This window comes from Maylandia zebra, linkage group LG17 (assembly GCF_041146795.1).
Source record: "Maylandia zebra isolate NMK-2024a linkage group LG17, Mzebra_GT3a, whole genome shotgun sequence".
Classification (NCBI taxonomy): domain Eukaryota; kingdom Metazoa; phylum Chordata; class Actinopteri; order Cichliformes; family Cichlidae; genus Maylandia; species Maylandia zebra.
Window position 1 is genome coordinate 37,057,999 of NC_135183.1, and position 25,255 is coordinate 37,083,253.

General features: G+C 41.0%; 1 protein-coding gene and 1 long non-coding RNA gene across 3 annotated transcripts; both read left to right on the plus strand.

Moving 5' to 3' along the window:
- Nucleotides 1-340: 340 nt before the first annotated feature.
- On the plus strand, nt 341-15,833 carry mapk12b (mitogen-activated protein kinase 12b). 2 transcript variants are annotated; one of them, XM_076875845.1, is made up of 16 exons: nt 347-663; nt 2,543-2,672; nt 2,807-2,865; nt 2,947-3,058; nt 3,149-3,178; nt 4,202-4,249; nt 4,342-4,456; nt 4,558-4,629; nt 4,869-4,948; nt 6,726-6,804; nt 6,880-7,053; nt 10,016-10,258; nt 10,383-10,640; nt 14,881-15,129; nt 15,229-15,332; nt 15,543-15,833. In XM_076875845.1, the coding sequence occupies exons 1-15, from the start codon at nt 545-547 to the stop codon at nt 15,315-15,317; spliced, it is 1,857 nt and encodes a 618-aa protein (XP_076731960.1). In that variant the 5' UTR covers nt 347-544; the 3' UTR covers nt 15,318-15,332; nt 15,543-15,833. The 2 variants fall into 2 exon arrangements, with proteins under 2 accessions (XP_004553934.1, XP_076731960.1); XM_004553877.4 differs by lacking the exons at nt 10,016-10,258; nt 10,383-10,640; nt 14,881-15,129; nt 15,229-15,332; nt 15,543-15,833 and adding an exon at nt 8,000-8,135 and having other exon boundaries at nt 341-663.
- A 5,548-nt stretch (nt 15,834-21,381) lies between these two features.
- Nucleotides 21,382-23,216, plus strand: LOC143413362 (uncharacterized). The gene is made up of 3 exons (XR_013093994.1): nt 21,382-21,615; nt 21,704-21,967; nt 22,386-23,216. It is a non-coding gene; the product is annotated as an uncharacterized LOC143413362 (long non-coding RNA).
- Nucleotides 23,217-25,255: the final 2,039 nt, after the last annotated feature.

Sequence of the window (25,255 nt, forward strand, 5' to 3'; positions counted from 1 at the left end):
CATGGATTTTGCTCAGACATCCTATATTTTGGATTTGGGGTCAAGGCACCCCATGCGCCCACTCTGGACATTCCCCTGCTAAAAGCACTGACATGTATATCAGGTATTTAAACTGAGGTGCACACAACCAGGTGTAAAAGAAAATATAACTTAACTCAAAAAAATATCAAAATCCTAAAAATCCCTAAAACAAAAAAAAGAAAGCTTACTGACTTTATGTTAGAAGCCAAGGTTAGCTCTGAAGGGACGCAGGGGGGACCTAACCTTATAGGGTGGACAGATGTTTTGCAGTCTTTCCCCCACATTGTAGACACACCCACGGAGTGCCATGGGCGACCAGAAACAACCACTAACAATTCAGTGCGCGTGAGTCTGCGTGTGCGTCCTGGGGGGCCGTGAGTATCGATCCTCCAAAGCGCACAAGAGATCGCATCTGGAGGAATTTTGCGCCCCAGCAGTTTCTACAGCTGCTCTTTACTGTGGAACTTTTATTTCTTCACATGAGAGTTTGGAGCGGAGCCGCAGCCTTGTTCGTCGGTAGGGTATGGCTGTGCGCTCCAGGACGGGGTTCTACAGGCAGGAGATCAACAGAACCGTGTGGGAGGTACCGGAGCGGTATCGAGACTTGAAGCAGGTCGGAACGGGAGCATATGGGACTGTGTGGTGAGTTATGCAAGTTGTAGCTGAAAGTTTTAAAAGAATTTGATTAAAAAAGAAAAAATCTGTTGTGTTGGACTGATTGTCAACAAACTCAACCTATCCTGTGCGTGTTATGCAGTTGGACAAGTCTGTTAGACTTTAAGCAACGTCTGTGTACATACTGTGAAAGGCTATAAAGTACAGTACGGTCTGAAAAGTCTTGAGCCTCCTTTCATTTCTTTATATTTTGCTTCCAGGGAGCCAGGCTTGCTTGTAATTTCTAAATTGTTTCCTCGGGATTTCTCAAAATCTTTCAACGTTTTTCTTTGGCTCCTTTTTGACCCATTTTCAGTCCAGTCCTTGTACCTGACCATTTTCAGAGGGATTATTTTCCCTGCTTACTTGTTCGCTGATTGGTCAGCAAAGCATGAAGAAGACACCTAACTCAAGTGTTGCCTACAGACAACAGTCAGCTTAGCAAATAATCAGTTTTGCACTTTGTTCCTAGCAGCTTGTTGCAAAAACACAACATTTGTTCCTGTTTCTTCAGTTGAATCTATGAGAAATACCAAAGTAACACAGTTGGACAGGCATGAAATGTTGCCTTGCACCAACAAGGTAATTCCCAAAGTGCTATTAGCCAAAAACTTGGCATGTCTTAGCAGCGTGTGCAGTGTGTTGTTAAAAAAAGAGTCCTGTCCTTAAGAAACTGGAAAAAAAAACCAAGCTGACACAGGACCTGAGAGATGCACCTGACTCTTCAGTTGATCCATTTACTGTTTATTGAGGGCAGCTGTCAAGGAAGGAGGACGAAGAGAAATTACACCAGAACTGGACTGAAAATCAGTGGAAACGGGTGTTGTGGGCTGATGAATACAAATTTAAAAAATTGATTCAGAGGACAGCACAGAGGTACAACAGCAAGTGTCTACAGTCATCCATAGAACATGTTGGAGGTTCTGTCATGGTTTGAGGCTCCATTTTAGCCAGCTGTTGGAGATCTCGTCAAAATGGATATTGATAACAAACACATTGCCAATTGTATGTGTTTGCATTGGCCTCCCCAAGAGTCCGGACCTCAACACTGTCAAAGCAGTGTAGTATCAGTCAGTCAACATCCAAAGGAGAGCTTTGAATGTCCGTCCTGAAGACTTCTTAAAGAAACTACAAGGAAACTTGCCAAAGAGAGATCAGGCTGTGTTAAAGAATGATGTTGGACCTACCAATTATCCACTTTCAAGCTTATTAGAATTATAAATTCTGTTTTTGGCTTATATGCTTTATTTCCATGTATGTTTTAACACTTGTCTCAATAAATCTCTGTTTCCATTTCCCATTTTTCTAGGAAATTGTAAATAAATGAAAAGCGACTCAAGATTTCTGCACATCACTGCATCTTATGTTGCAATAAAAGCCTATCTAAGCATCAGGTCCTGGTTGTATGTGCTCTTTTGGTCAGTGGTCTCTCCACAGATGGCTGTCTAGGGCCCCTCTTTGCATTGTGTACTGTGACTGAGGGTCAACAAAGAAAACCCACCCCCAACTCTTATTGTTAGGGTCAAGCTAAAGACCCTGAGTTAATTCCTCAGAATGCACTTTGTCTCCAGTCACATTGCAGTCTACATTTTTTCCCACTGCAGACACGGTGACTTGTCCTGCTAGGAAAAGCACAAGTTTGCTTAACTGGGAAATACATCCACACACACACTAAAAATGGGGCAGGTGCCTGACTGAAACCAAGAACACAACAAAAGAAACACATTTCTATGGAAAAAACATGGAAAGATGCAGTTGTTTCTGGTTTTAATTCAGATCATTAAAAAACGTTTCATTGTGCAATCGGGGTTTGTAATTCCAGTTTAAATTTCAGTCTGACAATAAAACCTGTTTTCTTGCTCATCAGTTCAGCATGGGACCGCCGGATAGGGACACAGGTGGCCATCAAGAAACTCCACCGGCCTTTCCAGACCAAACTTTTTGCCAAAAGGGCCTACAGAGAGCTGCGACTTCTCAAACACATGAAGCACGAAAACGTAAGACGCGGGAACAGCAAATACGACTCACATTATAGCAGATGTTGAAGTTCATGCTTGAAGGAGAAGAGATGTGATTAAATATCATTCCAGTCGGATTTTAATTGAGCTTTTTTTCCCTCCTGGCTTATCAGGTCATTGGGCTGTTGGATGTTTTCACTCCTGAAATCTCACTCGACCGGTTTCGTGACTTGTAAGTTTCTCTCTGCTCTCCTTAACCACTCTTAAAGAATCAGACGGAGCTCATTTGAATTGATCCCATGCCTCTCCGCAGTTATCTGGTGATGCCGTTCATGGGCACCGACCTCGGCAAGCTGATGAAGCTGGAGAGGTTATCGGAGGACAGAGTGCAGTTCCTCGTCTATCAGATGCTGAAAGGACTCAAGGTGAATGAAACCCTCATGAAATTTCTTGAAACAACAGGAAAGTGTTTCAGTGAGCTGATCTGATGCCCCCTCTCTCTGCTTTCTCCACAGTATATCCACTCAGCAGGGATCATTCACAGGGTAGGTGACCTTTGACCTTTTAGACTATGAGCTTTGGGGGTGGCGGGGCTACTTTCTCTTTTTTATACTCTGTCCCATTCATCTCGATTCCCACACAGGGAGCTTTGTTATGTGAGTGTGTGCGTTTGTGTCTGATACGCTGACTGTTAGATCGTGTTATTGAAATGTCTATTTTCAAAAGCCTTTCCTTGATTTTTCCTGCCTCTCAGAGAACTGCTTATTAGAGCAGAAAACGTATCAATTACTGCTAAAAAATGTGTCCTTTTTTCACCCTTGCTAGCCCTGCTAAAGAAACAAGCCTTCCAATTCCAAATCCTTTGTCCTGCCTCCCTCCGTTCTCTTCTTCTCCCCTCACCACCAACCACTCACGGCAGATGGCCGCCCCTCCCCGACCCTGGCTCTGCCAGATGTTTCATCCTGTTAAAAGGGATTTTTTTCTTCCTACTGTCACCAAGTGCTTTCTCACAGGGGATTATGTAATTTAATCTAATAAATTTTAGGGTATTTATGCATACAATATAAAGCACTTTGAGGCAATGTCTGTTATTGTAACGGCAGTCTGGCGAAGAAAGAGCGGCTAGTGGGTCCAGCGGGCATGTGGTGTGTAGGTTAGCTGGATAACTCGAGGCCAGTCAGTTAAATCGAACAACAGACCTTATTTGATGTTAGCAACATAAGACCATACATGCCAGGTCTCCACGGCTCTCCTCTGTCCATACTTACATGTGCGGGGATGGGTAGTCGCCGGTGCCATCGCGTTACAATGATGAGGTCTCTCTCTGAACAGACTGTTCGGCTGTAATGGCTGCCGCTGCACTCACACACACACTAGGAGTCTCCCCAACTACTACAATATCAGGACAACACCCCCTAGTGGTGCTGTATCACAATAATAAGGGTTGTTACATGGAATGTAAATAAAATTGAGTTGAATTCCTACTTTTAATGACTAATGTTAAACCTGAATCACATACTGTTTGTATCTCTTGGTCTCATTGGTCTCAACATTTCTTTTCACCACAGGATCTTAAACCTGGAAATTTAGCCATTAACCCAGACTGTGAGTTAAAGGTAATGCCGAATAACAAAGAAGATGTATCGATGTGAAGTCTCTAGACGTAGTCACGTTCTGTGTTAAAGTTCAGTTATTTCCTCCACTTCAGATTCTGGATTTTGGCCTGGCGAGGCAGGCTGATTCTGAAATGACCGGCTATGTGGTGACACGGTGGTACAGAGCGCCAGAGGTTATCCTCAACTGGATGCACTATACGCAAACTGGTACAGCTATCTTTCTTATAGGGATGGGGGTAAAAATCAGGAGGATATATTTCTTTCTTAATCCAAAATTGCAGATAAAGATGCTTGGCTTTGGGTTGCAGTGGATATCTGGTCGGCAGGTTGCATAATGGCGGAGATGCTGCTGGGAAAGCCGTTGTTCAAAGGCAACGACCGTATCCTTCACCGTGTTAGTCTAGCGTGTAACCCTTGCCATCTTTTATATGCAGTCTATGTTTAAGACTAACCACCTGAATCCTTCACTTCACAGCAAAATTAAGACTTATTCCCCATTTTCCTATTTTTACTGTCTCTTCATGTTGATCCCATTATACTTGCAAGCTGAAAAGAAAGCTCACAATTGAATATCAAAAATCAGTTAAACACACCCTTCTTAACCATATTTCACTGTCAGACCTGGACCAGCTGAGGGAAATCATGAAGATTACAGGAACCCCATCTCCTGACTTTATTGTGAAACTACAAAGTCAAGATGTAAGTAATAACCTGGGGTTACAGTTCCCTTTGAGTATGAAACACTGGCTGTAAAGTTGAAAAAGGGGAGGGCTGTAAAAGATATGCAATTTGCTCTCTCAGACCTCAAAGGGAAAAGCAGCTGTGGTCAGTCTGGTTTCATAGTTGCTATAATGCATTCCAATACAAAGTTGGTCACAGCGTTTTCACAGTTCTCATCACAAAAAGATGCACAGAAGTTTATCAAAACCATTCCTTTTTTCTCACAGTATGTTTGAAACACATATTTTTCAGATTGAAAGCACAGGAGTAGCTGTGTTTAGGACTTTCTCGGCACTGGGAGTCGAGTGCAGTGCATCTTCCTTACCTATTTTCTTAGTTACTGTAATGCTCTATTTTTCGTACCATAAGGCGCACCGGATTATAAGGTGCATTAAGTGAAACAAAACAGTCAGATAAGTCAAACTTTACTCAACTCATTCTTCTCGCTACTTCCACTTCCGTAACATTGATTCATTAATGTTGAATTCTCTCGCAGCTGCTCGTTTCCCATGTTGTTGCAGTATATTAATGACTAACCTCATATTGTGGATGGATTATCTCAGTTGTTCTCCTGACTGAAGTTTGGTCAGTTTACAGCATCCTGCCATGTAATTGCATTTGTTCCTAACCATCGGGAACCCTCGCATAAACCTTTATTGAGTGGAAAAAAGTTAGCGTTCATCCTCCAGCTTCACTGTGCTTATGTTATGCTAACATAGCTGTGTTGCTAGTGATCACGTAGCACATCATTATATACCAGCTAGCCCAACTTCAGTAACCCTACAAACTTCACTGCTGTTTAGTTTTCTGTCTTCATTTATTTTGGAAGTGACAGCAGAGCTGTACGTTTGAATTTTTTCAGAAATCTCTCAGTCAGAACATGCAATATCATGTTTAGGTGGAAACTAGCGAGCTAACTTCCTGCTAACTTCTAACTCCATTAAATTTAATAAATTCTGTTTTCATGGATGCCTGGATATTAAACTTAATTGTTACACCTGGTAAAGCAGCCACGCTGATCATTTTATTAAAGATGAAAGAATTTAGACAGTTTTTAACTCTCAGTGATGCTGCAGTGTTCGTTTGACTTTGGGACCTGAAGCTGACGGAATTTTAGACCCAGATTACACAGAGTCCGCAAGGCTTCTGACTACGGTAGTCACAATTGTCCGACATTCCATCAAGCGTTGTGTCTTCATAGCTTACCAAAGTCGTACTAAAACATTTTTTGACAGATTTTTGAGCGCCGTGTACTACATAAAATCAGTTCGAGGTCAGTAATCACATCCAGAATTCATACATAAGGCGCACCAGGTTAAAAGGCGCACTGGCGATTTTTGAGAAAATTAAAGGATTTTAAGTGCGCCTTATAGTGTGGAAAATACGGTACATTTCGCCAAACTGGTGCATGCGTCTTATTCTTGTATTCTACATGAGTAGCACTCAGGTGACATTTGCATTGAATTAGACTTTAAAGAATTACTTTCCTGTGTAGACTTTAATCAAGCATGTGGAAAGGTCACCTCTTATGCTCAATTCCATTTCCAAAAGTTTTAATCTTGGTTTGCATTAGATTGATTTGGTGCAGCCCCCTCCTCCTTTTAAAGCAACTTTCTCATGATTGGCTGCCCCTCACAAATAGAAGGTTTGAGCAGTAAGTGGGTGGGGCTTGTTGAAATGACAATAGTAGACATATGTGCTGTCACTGATTTAATATTTCAAATGATCAACCTTCTTCCTCTCCCTCTGCGAACAGGCCAGAAACTACATCAGAAGCTTACCAAAAGTGCCAAAAAAGGATTTGCACTCAATTTTCTCCAAAGCTAGCTCAAATGGTACGTGATCATACACCATCCATAAATTACACTAAGCTACTATCATCCAGAATATGACATGTCTCTGCATTACAGCTGTATGTGTCTTGGAAAAGATGCTGCTTCTGGACCCTGACCAGAGGCTGAGCGCCTCTGAGGCGCTTGACCTCCCTTTCTTCAGTGAGTTCAGAGATACGGAGGAGGAGACCGAGGCGCTGCCATACGATCAGACCCTAGACAACACAGAACTGCCGCTGGACCTGTGGAAACGTAATAAAAAAATACTGGAGTTGTTCAAAAATATTCTGAAAGAAATATGACAGAAGTCTGTTGAATCCAGAATCGAATGTAAAATCATGTTATCTTAGCTTAAAAGACCTCATAAAACCGTGTCCCCTCTACATCACACTATCAGATTGCTGGCTTACTTGTGGTTCTGAAGGTATTTAAAAGTAGAATGGGAGGTACAGCTGTCACGACAGATGGCCCCGCCCCTCCCTGAGGCTGGTTCTGCCAGAGGTTTCTTCCTGTTAAAAGGGAGTTTTTCTTTCCCACTGTCACCAAGTGCCTGCTCACAGGGCTCATCTGATTGTTGGGGTTTTCTCTGTATATTTGTAGGGTCTTTACAACATAAAGCGCCTTGAGATGACTGTTGTTGTGATTTTACATTATATAAAATAGAATTCAATTGAAATTAATCGAGTTGCAAAAAACCTATTATTCAGCTGTTAATGTTTTGGCACAGATCTTTACTGTTTTGGTCCTTTCCCCCCAATTCTCCTTTTTTTGTTCTAATCTGCAGCCAGCAGTTGTTCTTCAGGTTAAAAAAACAAATCTAAGAAAGCCTCTAATGCTTCCTGGTTAACACCAAACAACCAAACAAAGTGGGGCATTTAACTGCTGAAGAACCAGATTTTTCCTTTAGATAACCCCAAACATACAGAAAAGATGTATAGATAATAGGTAAAAATTGACAATGTGAATGACAGTAAAAAAAAAAAAAAAAAAAAAAAATTAATTCCATGAAGTTGTAGTACCTTCCCTAGGCCAAAAGAGGTCAGTGTACGCTAATCTTACTTGATGCAGATTTCAAATCTAATAATACACAGAAGCTGCCTTGATTCGTAACATAATCAGCAAGGCAGGCAGTGTCTTAGTTGTTAAACTTGAGTTTAGCATTGCTGTTAATAACAGTTTCCTCTTTTGTGTTGTGCAGGTCACACTTTCACAGAGATACTGACCTTCAGGCCACCCAAGGACTCGAAAGAGACGTCACTTTAAGAGCACACATACACACACACACACACACACACACACACACACACACACACACACACACACACACACACTCTCTTACAAATAAAATTGCACCTACTTGCACCTACACCCACAAGTATTCTTTTCCTTTGACATTTAGTATTTGTGTAGAAAGACTGAATGTTATTAGTTTGTCAAAATGTTTGCTTTCAATAAATGTGGTCTATTCAGTTGTTTTAAGTTGTGTTAAGTTGTTGTGTTGTAGTTTATTATATGCATGTGTTTGATTAGTTTGAGATATATAAAGTGCTTTGAATTGTCAATAAGACTAGAAAACTGCTATATAAATGCCTTTCTATTTAAATGTTTGCTGTTCGAGTGGTCAGACCTGTGACATTTCCTTTTTGGGCTACTCTCTACAACTATCACCACCCTAGATTCAAAGCACTCCTTTTATCTGGCTCTGAGCCTGTAGCCCAAAGATGGGAGTACTGCTGCAGTGTAATTCTCCACTCTTTAAAATCAGCTTCTGGAAAATTGACCCAAGGTGCACAAACTCATCCATCTAAATCGGTTATACATAGCAATGAAATTCTGAAACCTTTGTGTAACCACTATGGGTCGCACTGTGCTACGAAACAAAAGCAATGGATTGCTCGGTGACGAAGAAGGGTGATTTCTTTTCAGCTCTTACTGATATGAGCTGTGTGCTTAGTCATGTTGACTGGCTGCCTGACTGCTCTGTGTCAGTGGACTGTTTCCCGGAGATACACTTCAGCTTCGTACAGTAAAAATGGATAATACCTTCACATCCAAACCAAAAGGAGAAAACACAAATGTCATCAGAATTTCGGTGTTTCTGTTTCTGGCAGGTAACACAATCCTTCGATGAACTCAAATGTAGCTGTGATAAAAAAGTTAGCGTGGCACACTGTACATAGGGCTAACGCGTTTCTATTGACAGTTAACCTTTTTCTGCTTTTTCAGTTTTGTTGCTGTTTTTCCAAATTCTTACGTTTAACATTCTATATTTATCTACAAAAGTATGCTGAAAAAGTAAATTGAATCAAGTTAGACATTATGAGCACTATTATTTTTGATTCTTAAAATATGTTTTGCTATCGTATATTTTTTGTATAACTTTAAGCTCAACAGCTGCCAAGTTAGTAGTGGGTAACTTATGGATCCATGTGAAGATTATTCATAAAAACAATTTGAAGGCTATGCAATTTATTTAAGCCTCCCAAGTAAAATAGTTACTGGTAATATCTAGTCATCAGCCTCTGTAAGCCTATGCATCAGTAATCCAAGGAGCTTGGCGAGAAAAGCGGCTCGACTTCTTTATGGTGAGGTGAGGTGAAATGAAGTCCAGTTGTTTTTCTTTCCAAGCTCCTTAGATTAGCATGACCTGGATGACTGAGAACCTGCACAGATATATGCATAGGTCTATGGCCATGATTAACAAGATAATACTAACACGGTGTAATTATAAACACAAGTACAGAAGAAGTGTAAAGTCAGCACAAGGCCTGCAGTAATGCTACACTTTGCTAACGTTAGATGATTCTTCACATACCTGTTAGCTTAAGATAAGCAGCAAGTAGAGTTGATTAATAAAAACAATCCCAAATAAAAAACTTGTTAACAATCTGTTCCTTACCTTGTATGACCGAAAACAGCCCAAAATAGCTGAAACTTTGTTTAGGCCTACATTTTCTTGTAAACTTAAAAGCTTACATGTTTTATGTAGTTTGCTTTACTGGTTGTTAGGCTTTCACCCAGTACTGTCTTCAGATGGAAAGCCCTCTGAACTGGCTGACAGTGGTAAGTGATTTTACATTTAATTCAATACAAGTCTTATGCTAATGCTGTTCTAGGTATCATCATAAACAATATATAATAAATGAACTGTAGCTGTAAATAAATTTGAACATTATGTGCAATAAAGTACTAATTTTTGTGACATTTTCTGAAGGCTTGAAACCAGTCATTATTGGCCCAAACTATGTGACGGTGGGTGTGCCAAGCAGCATTGAGTGCGGTTCCAGTTGTGGGACATGTACCTACTCCATGTCTCTGGATGGACAAAGTGCCGTGGGTCAAAGCAACATGCTAGCCTTTACTATTAATAGTTGGGTACCTTCTTTAACAGTGACATGTACAGTCTCAGGCGACAACGGGCTGAGTGCTACGGCAACAAAGAACATCCAGGTTTTAGGTATGAGCTTGTTAGATCTTTTACAAAACTAAGAGCAGTTCACTGAGTTATTGTCATGTGAAAAATTACGGACACTAGCCCATACTGGTTCCACTAATGACAAATATATATTTTTCTATTATAGCTGGACCTACCAATGTTTCCATTTCAGGCCCCAGTTTGATGAATCCCACAGTGAGCCATACCTATAATTGCTATGCGTACTGTCAGCCATCCTGCTACTACAGCTGGAGGACAGATAAAGGCCCATGGATCCGTAGTCAAGGAAATGTTGTTTCTATCACTCCTCGGGAGATGGACACCTCCAAAACTGTCACCTGCAAAGCCACCAATCGCATCTCTGGGCTGTTTGCCACTGCTACTCAAAACATAGCTGTGACATGTAAGTCAAGATTTGGAGACAAATGCAAAACTGGGAGCAAATACCTTTACACAAAGATTATTTTACTAATAAAAGAGGGATATGGTCATAACTACTTCTTAAGTTCCAGTAATTTTTTTTTAAATAGAAGAAATCTGGAAGTTGAATATTTAAAGAAGATTGTTACAGACGGTTAGCCTGCCCAAGCAGAACTGCAAGCCTTTCATTTGCTAACTCTAAAGTTTATAGGTTTAGATGTTTTGTACCATTGTTACACCCCGGCCTAGGCAACCGGAGTGCAACATGAAAAAAGTAAAAATAAAGAAAAAAAAAAAAAAAACACACACAAAAAACCCCACTAAAGCTCACCACCAAAATCCCGAAACGAAAGTATCGACAAATCTATTTACAACAAACTATTTATTTATAACAAAAACTATTTACAACACGGGGGAGATCGCGACCATGACACACTGAAACACAGGGTTTAAATACCTAGAGGGAGCAATCAGGAAAATGGACAACAAGAGGGAAACACAGCTGGGGCAACTCAGAACTGACGAGACAGGGAAACGTAAACTGAAAAGACTAAGATAACACAGACTTTCAAAGTAAAACAGGAAACACATAACAGTCACGCCAAAAACAACACACTGACAACACCGAAACGTAACAGTTCCCCCCACCCAAAAATCAAACATTTAACACCAAGTGAAAAGTTTGATCCAGACAGATGAAGCCGATGAAGGCTGGAGCGGCCCCACGGACCCTCCAGCGAAGGCGGATGAAGGCTGGAGCAGTCCCTCGGACCCTCCAGCGGAGACGGACAGCTGAAGCGAAGGCAGACGAAGCTGATGAAGGCTGGAGCGGTCCCACTGACCCTCCAGCAGACGACGAAGGCTGGAGCGGTCCCACGGACCATCTAGCAAAGGCGGATGAAGGCTGGAGTGGTCCCTCGGACCCTTCAGCGAAGGCGAATGAAGGCTGGAGCGGTCCCACCGACCCTCCAGCGACGACGAAGGCTGGAGCGGTCCCACGGACCATCTAGCAAAGGCGAATGAAGGCTGGAGCGGTCCCACCGACCCTCCAGCGACGACAAAGGCTGGGGCGGTCCCACGGACCCCCCAGCGAAGGCAATCCCGGACGAGCCCCCATATGTTACACCCCGGCCTAGGCAACCGGAGTGCAACACGAAAAAAGTAAAAATAAAGAAAAAAAAACACACAAAAAACCCCACTAAAGCTCACCACCAAAATCCCGAAACGAAAGTATCGACAAATCTATTTACAACAAACTATTTATTTATAACAAAACACCAAACTATTTACAACACGGGGGAGATCGCGACCATGACACACTGAAACACAGGGTTTAAATACCTAGAGGGAGCAATCAGGAAAATGGACAACAAGAGGGAAACACAGCTGGGGCAACTCAGAACTGACGAGACAGGGAAACGTAAACTGAAAAGGCTAAGATAACACAGACTTTCAAAGTAAAACAGGAAACACATAACAGTCACGCCAAAAACAACACACTGACAACACCGAAACGTAACAACCATATTTAATCTTCTACAAAAACAGAAGTGTCAAAGGGACTTGTTTTATGTAGTGATGCACCAATTCATTTTTTTCTAAGAACCATAACTGACAGTATAGACAAAAAAAAAAATTTTCTTCAATGCAAAACTATTAGGTTCATAATAAATATTTACTCCAAACTGCAGTAAGTTCTAATATGTTACCACACTTAAACAACTTCAAACAAAATCACCTACTACTGGAAAGAGCTACAAATGATGAAAAAATGTTTTTCAGATATTAAAATAGTTGTTGTACATCCCATTTTACCTTACATATTCAACCATACCTAACAAAAGCAAGAGATTTGTGTACCAAAAGTTGCACTGATCCTCTTTATTCATCTCACAACTGCTTTGATGCTTTTCTTTTACCAACCCTGCTGGCTGGCTCTGACCCATGGGTAGTAAATTTGTATCTAAGAATTATAAATGGCTAACAATAACCATTTATATGTGTCCCAAAACGTAGGCTGTATCCTTTGGAGGCTGCATTTGAAGACCCGTTACGTCACAGCCAGGCGATGAGGGCTGTCCCAATTCATCGACTCCTTCAAATGCGGCCAACAAATGCGTCCTTCATTTCCCCAAATTTGAAGGATGGGTCGGGTGTGTCCTTCATGGCCCACCATATCCCAGAATTCATAGCGCGACCCAGCCAATTCCAGTTTCCAACAATGGCGGCAGCTACTAAGTTTTAATATTACTCTTATTTGGTCTGAGTGCAGTCAGTTGCCCATAGACATTGCCTGATGAGTGCTAATGACTAAATAGAGTGCACCTGTGTGCAATCTAATGTCAGTACAAATACAGCTGCTCTGTGACGGCCTCAGAGGTTGTCTAAGAGAATATTGGGAGCAACAACACCATGAAGTCCAAAGAACACACCAGACAGGTCAGGGATAAAGTTATTGAGAAATTTAAAGCAGGCTTAGGCTACAAAAAGATTTCCCAAGCCTTGAACATCCCACGGAGCACTGTTCAAGTGATCATTCAGAAATGGAAGGAGTATGGCACAACTGTAAACCTACCAAGACAAGGCCGTCCAACTAAACTCACAGGCCGAACAAGGAGAGCGCTGATCAGAAATGCAGCCAAGAGGCCCATGGTGACTCTGGACGAGCTGCAGAGATCTACAGCTCAGGTGGGGGAATCTGTCCACAGGACAACTATTAGTCGTGCACTGCACAAAGTTGGCCTTTATGGAAGAGTGGCAAGAAGAAAGCCATTGTTAACAGAAAACCATAAGAAGTCCCGTTTGCAGTTTACCATGTGGGGGACACAGCAAACATGTGGAAGAAGCTGCTCTGGTCAGATGAGACCAAAATGGAACTTTTTGGCCAAAATGCAAAACGCTATGTGTGGCGGAAAACTAACACTGCACATCACTCTGAACACACCATCCCCACTGTCAAATATGGTGGTGGCAGCATCGTGCTCTGGGGGTGCTTCTCTTCAGCAGGGACAGGGAAGCTGGTCAGAGTTGATGGGAAGATGGATGGAGCCAAATACAGAGCAATCTTGGAAGAAAACCTCTTGGAGTCTGCAAAAGACTTGAGACTGGGGCGGAGGTTCACCTTCCAGCAGGACAACGACCCTAAACATAAAGCCAGGGCAACAATGGAATGGTTTAAAACAAAACATATCCATGTGTTAGAATGGCCCAGTCAAAGTCCAGATCTAAATCCAATCGAGAATCTGTGGCAAGATCTGAAAACTGCTGTTCACAAACGCTGTCCATCTAATCTGACTGAGCTGGAGCTGTTTTGCAAAGAAGAATGGGCAAAGATTTCAGTCTGTAGATGTGCAAAGCTGGTAGAGACAGACCCTAAAAGACTGGCAGCTGGAATTGCAGCAAATGCTGGTTCTACAAAGTATTGACTCAGGGGGCTGAATAATTATGCACACCCCACTTTTCAGTTATTTATTTGTAAAAACTGTTTGGAATCATGTATGATTTTTGTTCCACTTCTCACGTGTACACCACTTTGTGTTGGTCTTTCACGTGGAATTCCAATAAAATTGATTCATGTTTGTGGCTGTAATGTGACAAAATGTGGAAAAGTTCAAGGGGGCCGAATACTTTTGCAGTCACTCGGATAACTTAAAAATGTAATTGTTTGGCTTTTTTCGGTGTATTATTTTTTCCGGAGTAAATTGGTTTGGCTGAGATCAAAGTTATTAGATTAGATTAGATTAAATTAAACTTTAAACTCGGGTGGGTTCCTCTGGGATTTTCGCACAGCTGAATAAATGTCAAACAGAAAACTGACTAAACAGAAGTGTGAGATGGTCGAGAATTTACGCCAGCGTCCGGTTATATTTAGATAGCAAGGAGCAGATGGCTGAGTTTATTTAACTCCACCGAGACGGAGACGCAGATCTGAAGGCTAGACCGTCCCATTTCACAGCCTCGCACTTCCGGCCTTGTCGGTCTTCGAAGGACCCGATCCACGTAGACCGCGAAGGCCGGTCCGAAGGATGCGGCCTACATTTTGGGACACCGCTACAGTATAGCCAGCTACTAGCTACCTTCCTAACCTAAGAAACAGAAGTGATAAGCGAATGTTTGCTGTCATGACAAAGGTTTGTTGGTAGTGTGTTTAAAAGAGATATTGACGAGGTAATTGTATATTAACTTTGTACGACAATGTGTTTCACAAATCATCTGTCTTTCAGTTGGACCATCAAAGGTTCAGATTGAAGGCCCAGACGTTGTAGAAATTGCGGAAACGTATAAATACGTGTGTACTGCCGAATGTCACCCTTCTTGTCGCTTCCTGTCGTCTGTGGACAGTCAGACCGTGAGGGGCAATGTGATCGAGATGACACTGGATCATCCGCTTAAATCGGTGACTCTCAAGTGTGAAGCACAAAATACTGCCTCAAGGAAGACAGTTACAGCCCTAAAAACTGTACAGATGAAAGGTAGACAGTCTGAAAACCATGGTTTGATGTAAAGCTTACAAGATATTAACTGTTTTTACTGATACTTGACTCAGATCTTTGCTTTCTGCTTGTGTTCAGTGATAGACCACAGTCTGTCCACTCGCCCTGAAGAAACTTCAGCCCTGCTGCTCCTTGCCTTCGGCATTGCTGCTGCCTTCACACTGTGATTGAGTACAGAACAGGTGAGGCTCTTCATGTTGCACAGTTTATTATCATTATTAAATATTACACAAATAGTTTTTGGCTGTAGTAGTAGTAGCATGTTTATTATTACGTTTGAGTATTATTATTATACAGTATTTATTAAGTGTCAGCATCAATTTAGTGTCAATAACATTTTTTTTCATCAGATAAATAATTTATCTTCTTGTCTCTGTGTTCTTTTCTCTCAGATCCTTTTTTAGGCGCTGAGGATCAGTTTTGCGAAGAAATGGCACTGAATTGCTGACTCACCTGTAGCCTAGTGCACATTGATCTTATGCATTTGCCTCACATGTTGTTAATAGGCGGATCCATGTTTGTGCTTGATAAATTAACTTGAAATGTTGTATGCGAAGGGAGTGTTCGTACAAAACTGACATTCTTCTGCACTGATACAATTTAAATGTGTACAAAGAACACATTCTTCTTCTGACATGTACAAAATTATCATCTCTATTAATAAAAACGGACCTACTCTGGAACTCAATGACAGTCTTTTTTTAAATGGTTTGGGTAAACCTAGAGGCAAACACTTATATCTTTATAAATGGAAAATCAGTGCTAAAATAAATCACAACTAATCACTATTAATCCATGTGTGGTGTTATCAGCTTTACTACAGGAGCTGAAGCTTCTGAAAATCATAAAGACGTAAAATATATTTATATAAAGCGCCTTGAGGCACTATATAAATAAAATTGAATTAAAATTGAAAAATTTAATATAGTTCAGTTACAAAAGTTGTACCTGGGAAATTTTTGCTTTGTCACCCAATCAACAAAAGAAAAAAAGCTGGTGAAGTCACACATACTTGAGTCATCTCAGTTTCCTACTAAATCAGTAAATAAGAAAAGTTAATTTAATGAGAAAAAAACTTTTTTAGTGTTATATTTTTAAAGGCGATGGGTGGCAGGTGTGTTTCACTTGGCCTTAGCAACATTTAAAGCCAGGAGAAAATGTGAAAAAGTTCAAATTTCTATTATTCATTTATTTTTAATATTATGCCGCTTTTTTACTGGTTTGTCACACTTGAGATTAAATGAGGCTGTTTGTGACCCGTGAACTGAAATGATTTTCACGCCCTGCTTTATCAGAAGAAAGAATGAGTAACCAGCACAGCCACAGTTTCCTGTTGATAAGAATCTGCACTTAATGAGCAGTCAAGTGTTATTTAATTTCACAATGTTTGCAGTCTCAGGGAAAATGTCATATGTTTCATAAATCTTATCACATTTAGAACTTTATTTGCGGTTACCTATGAATTAATCTGTTAAGTGTTTCCCACACTTGTGCATTTAAAGGCTGTAATCTCATGTCACAAAGAGCACTGGCAATTAACACTGAGCTGCTAAAGGCGCATGAACTTATTACTTAACAAATGAACTTTTCATTTTGGTTTTATAAAAATAAATGTTGAAAACACCAAACGACACCTCCACACTGACACTGTAAATCATCGCAGGAAGATGACCTGCACGTATTTGCTCTGACTGCAATAATTAGCAGATTAAGTATTTATTAATTCTATATCTTTTCTGCATAAAGTCAAACCTCTTCTCAGTAAAACTGTGGTGAATTATTTTGCTGAAGATGTGATGAATTTTAAGTATCCTAATGCACATTATAAAAAAGTGTAATATAAATGTCAAATGATTCAGCTCTGTATTAGGTCTCATTACTTTTAAGATGTGCAGCAATTTCCTCATCAGCAGTAAAAAAGAAAAGACTAGATAAAAACAGAAACACCAAATGTGACTTAAATTTGAAACAAACATTAAAACTGTGATTTCCAATCAGCCCAACTTTATATACATGGTTACACAAACAGAACTTTCTGTTTCAGATGTATGGCCTGTGGGTATAGGCATCCAAGAGTGTCAGAAATGCCACCGTGCCGGTGGTTAGCAGAGTTGCCTCACAGCAAGAAGGTCCTGAGTTCAAGTCCACCATCAGGCCGGGGTCTTTCTGTTTAGAGTTTGCATGTTCTCCCTGTGTTTGAGTGGTTTCTCTCCGGGTACTCTGGCTTCCTCCCACAGTCCAAAGACATGCAGTTACTGGGGATAGGTTAACTGGTAACTCTAAATTGCTCATAAATGCGAATATGAGTGAGAATAGTTGTCTGTCTCTATGTGTTTGCCCGGTGACAGACTGGTGACCTGTCCAGGGTGTACCCTGCCTCTCGCCCTAACACAGCTGGGATAGGCCCCAGCAACCCTGAAAATGATATGTGGAAGAGAATGGACGGATGGGAAAAAATGTGACTATGAGACAAACGGATACTGTAAGTGTGCTGTCTCATTTAAATCTAATTGAAGAGGAACTAGAGCCGCAAAGAAACAAAAAGGAAAATCTAAAATAAAGTGTGAAATACAGAAAAATAAATAAATAATCTTAGGAAAGAAAGCTGGACTAACCATTGTGTGTTTGGGATAATAATTTTGAAGTTTATAAAAATCCTGGCAACTTGAATTACAACATATCTGTGATTAACTAGGTTAACTATAACGTTTTAGCTTCAATGGCAAGTGTTTCTACCTTGGCCACATAATACATTTATTTATAGGCGCCTTTAAGACCCTCAAGGTCACCTTACAATAACACAAAAACAATAGCAGCAATAAAATACAATAAACATGGCAAAAAAAGATTTAGACTTAAGGTAAAAAAACAAAAACACAAGCATGAAAGTATAAAAGCTGAGTAAGGTAAAAATGAACTAAGACAGATCAGGTGTATGCAATTCTGAATAGATGGGTTTTGAGACGTGATTTAAAAGTGGAGAGAGACAGATCTGTGAGCACAGGATTATTTTTTTGCAGCACTGTTCAGAGAAAAAAAGAAACCCAGACAAAAGAACCAGCTGATAACCAACATGTACTTCTTTTACCCCTCGAGGTTGTTTGCTTTTTGTGTTGAGTGGTTGATAACAGTGGGCATACCATTTCTCCCATGTATTATAAGGACTGTACAGTCTTTATGATCATAAGAGAGTGGATACTTCAGCATCTGCGGACACCATGGTTCATCAGTCAGCCTGTCTGCTGCTGCTCACGTGTCTGCCTGGTAAGGAAGACACACACACCTCACGTCCGCTTGCATGAGTTGGAATTATCTAAGCGCAGGTTATCAGATTTTTATGAAAATGGTATGGTGAAACTTTTTTATGGACTTATTGAATTAAAAGTTGAATTTATTTATTGTAGTGTGACCTGGAACATATGGAATATATGGTGTTAATTTGACATGAAATTTGTACATTTTTCATGATAAAGGATTTTATGGCAACACAACTGAGCTACTTAGAACCACAGCAGACTCTACATGTAAGATTCCTCGATCACTATGTTTCTAAATCTTTTAAAAATGATGTTTTATCTCGAACTTTTGTCAAAAATTACAATCCAATAACTTACTTGAATGTAACAGCTTTATCTGTTCAACCATTCCCAGCAGATGGACCATCCTCAGTGGTGCTCAGTGGGGTTGATGTAATGACTCTGGGGATACTGTACAGTTTTCAGTGCTCGGCCAGTTGTTACCCTGCATGTCAGTTCACCTGGACCTGGGGGAATGTGACTTCCCAGGGCCCAGAGCTGAGCTTGCAGCTTACAGAACTACAGGCAGCCCAAAACCTGACGTGCACAGCTGTCAATCCTGTTACCAAAACAGCAGCCACTGCCCAAAAGATGCTGCAAGCAGCAGGTAGTGACAGCAAGATTCAGTTTGATCTCGTAAGTTGTCTTAGCAGCAATAACTTCAAGAAAATGTTTTTTATTTTCAAACTTTTCAGCCGGACCTTCAAACATACTGATACGTGGCCCAGGAATTCTCACTACAGGAGTTGCGTCCAACTTCACCTGCTCGGCTGAGTGCTACCCCTCCTGCAACTATATATGGAGAGTTGACTTCGATGGCATGACATTCAGTACTGTAGAAGGAAACCCGGTTTCCATCGTTCCACCTCCCAGGACTCTCTCTGGGTCTCTGACCTGCAAAGCTCAGAACTCCCTCTCACATCTCCACGACTCAGTCTCTGCAGGTGGCATGTACGTAAAGGTTTTTAAGTCTGCGAGTTAACAATAAAGACACTGAGAACTTCTTATTAGGCAGTGCATCATTTGTGTTGCTACTTGCTAAAGTTAAGTTAAAACCAAATATCATCTGATCTTGTGAGACTTCATTCTCTTTTGGAATCACGTGATCACAGTGAATCCCAGAAAGCTGATTGTGTTCATCTGGACGTTACATTTTCAGTGGGAGTTTTGTGCGCAAACCTTATAAACAGTACATTTGCACAATGACTGAAACTTGCACTGCTGACGGGCTGTGAGGTCAGCTTCACGATCACTGATATGCAAATTGTTTCAGAGGTGGCGTTCCTCCTGGTCCAGGGTGTTTACACCCTCATCATTGTCATTGAACAAGAGTGGCCACTCGCCTGTAGGCGGAAAAGGACTGCAGAGTCCTGGCCTGAGTAGTTAGCTTTTCTGTTTTATACCATCTGCTTAACCAGAGGTTGTTTACTGTATAAATCCAGCTGGAAATCTTACAGTCTAAGTCCTAATAGCTGTGAATGTTGGTTCAGTTTCTTCCCAGAAAGCTTCAACACATTCAGTATTCTTGTTCTACACATGACAGGTATCAGAGTTCAGTTTAAAGCTGAAAGTTCGTAAGTGTTCATGAAACTGAGCTTACTGTTTGATATTTTAGCTGTGTTTACATGAGCATCCATCATGGTTTGCTAACCATTAGGGGTGCAACAATGCACAAAATTCACGGTTCGGTTCGATACTTTGGTGTCACGGTTCGATATTTTTTCGATACAAAAAATGTTCATGCTTTTTTCATTTGTCATTTATTAAAATTATAAATATATTTTAACTCAAACGTACAGTTTTAAAATTTAATGTTGCTGGAACAACAAAGGGATAAAATAATAAATCTGATTGAGGAATCACTCATCTTTGGAAAAGAGAGTTTATTACAGAGAAATGGCTCTTTCCAAAATAAAAGCTATACTATAGGCTTCTTCTGGGGTATACTCTCAGCAGCATATTAAACATATCAGGTCCCCATAAGGAGAATCAGGTGCTAACGGCTGTCTAAATGACCCCGGTAAAGTTTGTAGCATGCGTGCTTGTTCTTTTTTTTTTTTCTGCTTCCACTTGTCTTTGCACTAGGATGATGTCGGCGTAAATGTGCAGTCATATTCGTTGTGTTCCCACTAGTGCTGTCAGCGTTAATCTGAAATGATGTTAACGCCACAACACGGCAAATCTTCGTTAACGAGCTACCGCGGATCGCCCTGTGCGTGGGGCTGGATGGCATCAACACGTTAACGAGCTAACTGCGCTAACGCAGTAGTTCCCACCCATGTAATTGAGCATTGCGTGGCACATCCGACATACTGTTTTACTTTAGTCCATGACGCGCTTACCTTCAGGGTCATGCTTCACATGAAGACCAAAATAGTTCCAAACGCCAGATCTGAATGAGGGTGGGGGAGGTTCAATTTGCCATGTTGCAACGAGAGCTTAACTTCTGTCTGCTAGCTTGCCCTGCGCTCAGTGAATCTGGGTTCGACTACTCCGCCTAGGCTGCACTGTCGAGCGCAGATCCACTGAGCTCTCAACACAGACAGCATCGTCAGAAGGAAAGTTGATAAAATAAATTAAAAATTTTGTATTGTTCGATACATATGCGTACCGAACCGAAAGCACTGTATCGAACGATTCAATATCGATACGAGTATTGTTGCACCCCTACTAACCATGTGTATGACTATCAAAGCAACCTCTGTTTCACTGACACCTCAGTCACTGCCTCTGTGTCAGACTACATTGATGCAGTAATTTGTGATAAAGGCAAATAATACAGTGGTTAAAAAAAGCAAAATAAGGAAAAAAACATATTCCACAATATAACTGAAATATGTATCTTTCTATTAGCAAAGCATTTGCAGCGTTGAGTAAGAAATGAAGCTTTTCATCTTGTCTGTTCTGCTTCTAACCTCAGATGGACCAGCGTCAGTAGCCATGAGTGTGGTTGATGTAGTGACTCTGGGGATACTGTACAGTTTTCAGTGCTCGGCCAGTTGTTACCCTGCATGTCAGTTCACCTGGACCTGGGGGAATGTGACTTCCCAGGGCCCAGAGCTGAGCTTGCAGCTTACAGAACTACAGGCAGCCCAAAACCTGACGTGCACAGCTGTCAATCCTGTTACCAAAACAGCAGCCACTGCCCAAAAGATGCTGCAAGCAGCAGGTAGTGCCAGCAAGATTCAGTTTGATCTCATAAGTTGTCTTAGCAGCAATAACTTCAAGAAAATGTTTTTTATTTTCAAACTTTTCAGCCGGACCTTCAAACATACAGATACGTGGCCCAGGAATTCTCACTACAGGAGTTGCGTCCAACTTCACCTGCTCGGCTGAGTGCTACCCCTCCTGCAACTATATATGGTGAGTTGACTTCGATGGCATGACATTCAGTACTGTAGAAGGAAACCCGGTTTCCATCGTTCCACCTCCCAGCACTCTCTCTGGGTCTCTGACCTGCAAAGCTCAGAACTCCCTCTCACATCTTTACATCTCCACGACTCAGTCTCTGCAGGTGGCATGTACGTAAAGGTTTTTAAGTCTGCGAGTTAACAATAAAGACACTGAGAACTTCTTATTAGGCAGTGCATCATTTGTGTTGCTACTTGCTAAAGTTAAGTTAAAACCAAATATCATCTGATCTTGTGAGACTTCATTCTCTTTTGGAATCACGTGATCACAGTGAATCCCAGAAAGTTGATTGTGTTCATCTGGACGTTACATTTTCACTCATCCAAGTGACAAAACTCCTGCTGAAAACGAGTCCAAATGAACAGAATCAACTTTTTGGGATTTCCTTACCTGGATGATTGAGCATGCATCAAGACAGGACTGTGTGTAGAGTCCAGCAGAAGCTGCAGGAAGTCATTTTTCCACAGTTAGTCCAGTCGTGTGGTTCAAGTGTTGACTTGACACATATTTTTGCTTTTTCCTGTTCAGCGGCAAACCGCAGCCTGGCCACTCGTCTTGAAGAATCTTCAGCTGTGCTGCTGCTGGCCTTCATCATTCCTGCTTCCTTCACACTGTGATCGAGTAGCGACAGAACTCGCCTGAGATATGATGTAATCAGCTGTTGTATTGTTGTTATTTTTGCAATTATCTGTCTTGTTAGTGGACCTTGAAATGAAAACTTACAATGTATATTTAACGAATATATGAAGCAACAGTCCAAATTAAAACAAAGTCGAAAAGGTAACAAAATCCAGGGAAAACATGAGAGCAAGGAAAAACTAAACTAAGAAACACATAGACAAAGAATGAGGGAAAACTAAAGCTGCTCATACACACAAGGCTAATCAAGGGAAGAGCTCACAGCTGGGGAACAGCACACAGGTACAAACACTCAGAGGCATGGGGAAGTAAAGCTAAATACAAAATGCTGAAGACAAATAGGTACCGTAACTAAAAGTGGGAACATCTACCTTGGTGGTGGAGCCTTAACAAAATGGAAGGCACTAACTAAAAGCAGACTGAAACCAGACACTAAGAAACTATGAGAGAATGGACGTGAAGAAAACAACCTTGAAAATCCCAAAAGTACAGTGGCCCAGAGGGGTCAAACACATTGCAACTTCACTGCAACTTTTCAGAAAATAAATAAATAAATAAGCTTTGTCAAAATACCAAGCACCGTGACAATCTGTTATTCATTTTCTAAGCATTTTTTACAATTATTATTATTTGCTACTATAGTGTTAACTACAATAAAGATGTGGAGTTTTTATCTCACTGTTAAATGTTTCTTTTTCATATATGTGTGTTTTTCTCTGTCAGATTTTCCGGCCTTTGTGAATCAGCTCAAGATAAAATGGCTTTGAGAGTGAATGACTCACCTGCAACCTGACAATGCAGCACTTTATGCTCGTCTCACTTGTTTACAATGGGCCAGTCTCTATTTGTACTTTCTAATCAGTGAAGCTGAAAGGACTTTCATATCAGAGTACAGAAGGGACGGCGCATACGAGGCGTAGCTATTAAGATATTTGTGACATTCTTTAGCATGTGAACAAGAACGTATGGGATCAGGACGACTTACACGTGGCAAGATATTTTCTTCTGTATCCTGAAAATCTGAACAAATAAAATCTGACCGTGCAGTGAAATCACCTGTAAGAGTGTGTGTATAGTCTTAAAACTGCTCTGGAACTGGAAAGCATGCCCAGTTTCTCATTTAGCTAGTCTTGTTTTAGCTTTGGCTCCACCTGCTGTACAAAAGCTAACATTTGCATTTTAAAAATATGCAGACATATGCAACAGTTTGGTAGGCATTCACACTGAAGGTGGTTGGGTGAGTTAGATTCATCAAGATGCTACTGTGTGTTACCAACCTGCAACTGAAATAACTCCACTTATTGTAATTACAATAACAGGATAGGATCATCTTTGTTGTCGTTATACAAGTACAACAAAATTTAGACTGGCATCTCTTCTGTGCCCATCAGAAAATGGCTCGGTGTTTGTAGCTGTTGTTCATGTGCATTGATTTATGTGCTTTTCACTGCAGAGCCTCACTGACATGGAGACGCTAGAAGAACTGCACCCACTGGTCCGCTCTGCACAAGCATCAGTAACATATATACTGTATGTGCAAGGCTATGTTTAACCAATCTGTAGCTGCACTACCACATTTACTATTTACAACTACCACATACTCTCATCACCCACTTGAGCACAGACTGGGTGTCATCAGGACACTACAACATAGAGCCAACACCATCCCCACAGACACAGCAGCCAGGGAAGCTGAAGAACATGCTCCCTAAGCTAAAACCCTTAGTGATCCTTGATGTGTCAGGAGTATCAGAACAGTTGAGACACATTTTTTCTAAACACCGAGTCTCTGTGGTGCTTAAAGCTCAAAACACGCTGCGCCTAAAATTGGTCCACCCCAAGGAATCGGTCCTCCAACACAGTAATATAGCGTACGCTGTGCCAGGAGGATTGCCATGATTTATACATCGCGGAAACCAAACATCTGGCTAAGCGGATGGCACAACACAGAAGAGCTACCTCGTCAGTGGACACTCTTTTAATGATGGGGATGGACACATCCTGGACAGGGAGGAACGCTGGTTTGATCGGCAATCAAAGAGGTCATTTAAGGAAAAGGACATCTCTGAACTGGAGAGGGGGCCTAAGGGTCCATCTGTCACCATATTACAATGCTGTGAGTGTGTGAGTGATACTCAGGTCTTTGATCATGACAATTTGCATATTGATCAATGATCTGACCTCACAGCCCATTGTTCATTCAGCGGGCTGGTTTCAGTCATTATGCAAATGTACTGTTTACAAAATTGGTGAAACCTGCAGTCAGCTGAGACTGAAGAAGTCACTTGGATTGGACCAAACGTTTCTCCCACTGAAAACGCTGCATCCAGATGAACAGAATCAACCTTTCGGTTCCACATTTTCCTGGATTTTATTAAGACTCAACAGCTTGGGTATTTACTAAAACTCATTTTCTTCCATTTCTCACACCTGGGGAGACTCATCAAATTATCGAAGTCCAAACACATTAAAAAAAAAGATTCTTTATTTGGTGTTCAGTTTACTGAAAACGTATTTAGTTTTCTTGGCTTACTTCAAACTGCTCACACAGACCCATTCATATTGTTACAGAGTTTTAACACAACTAAAATTTGATTAAAACCTTTAATTCTCAATTAAACTTTTACAAACTTAAATTTGGGATAATAGGAGTGGTACGTTTAAATATCGCCTCTGTATGCCTGCCTAGATATTCCAAAAACCCCATAAAGGATCTGTGATTAATAACTTGGTTCCATTTACATTTCTGAACAATTTCT

Bases quoted from the DNA above. Each gene is read 5' to 3' on its own strand.
- mapk12b (XM_076875845.1), top strand. From the start codon at position 545: ATGGCTGTGCGCTCCAGGACGGGGTTCTACAGGCAGGAGATCAACAGA. The intron at 2,866-2,946 runs GTAAGTTTCTCT...GCCTCTCCGCAG, and splicing joins CTCGACCGGTTTCGTGACTT to TTATCTGGTGATGCCGTTCA. The intron at 4,457-4,557 runs GTACAGCTATCT...TTTGGGTTGCAG, and splicing joins GATGCACTATACGCAAACTG to TGGATATCTGGTCGGCAGGT.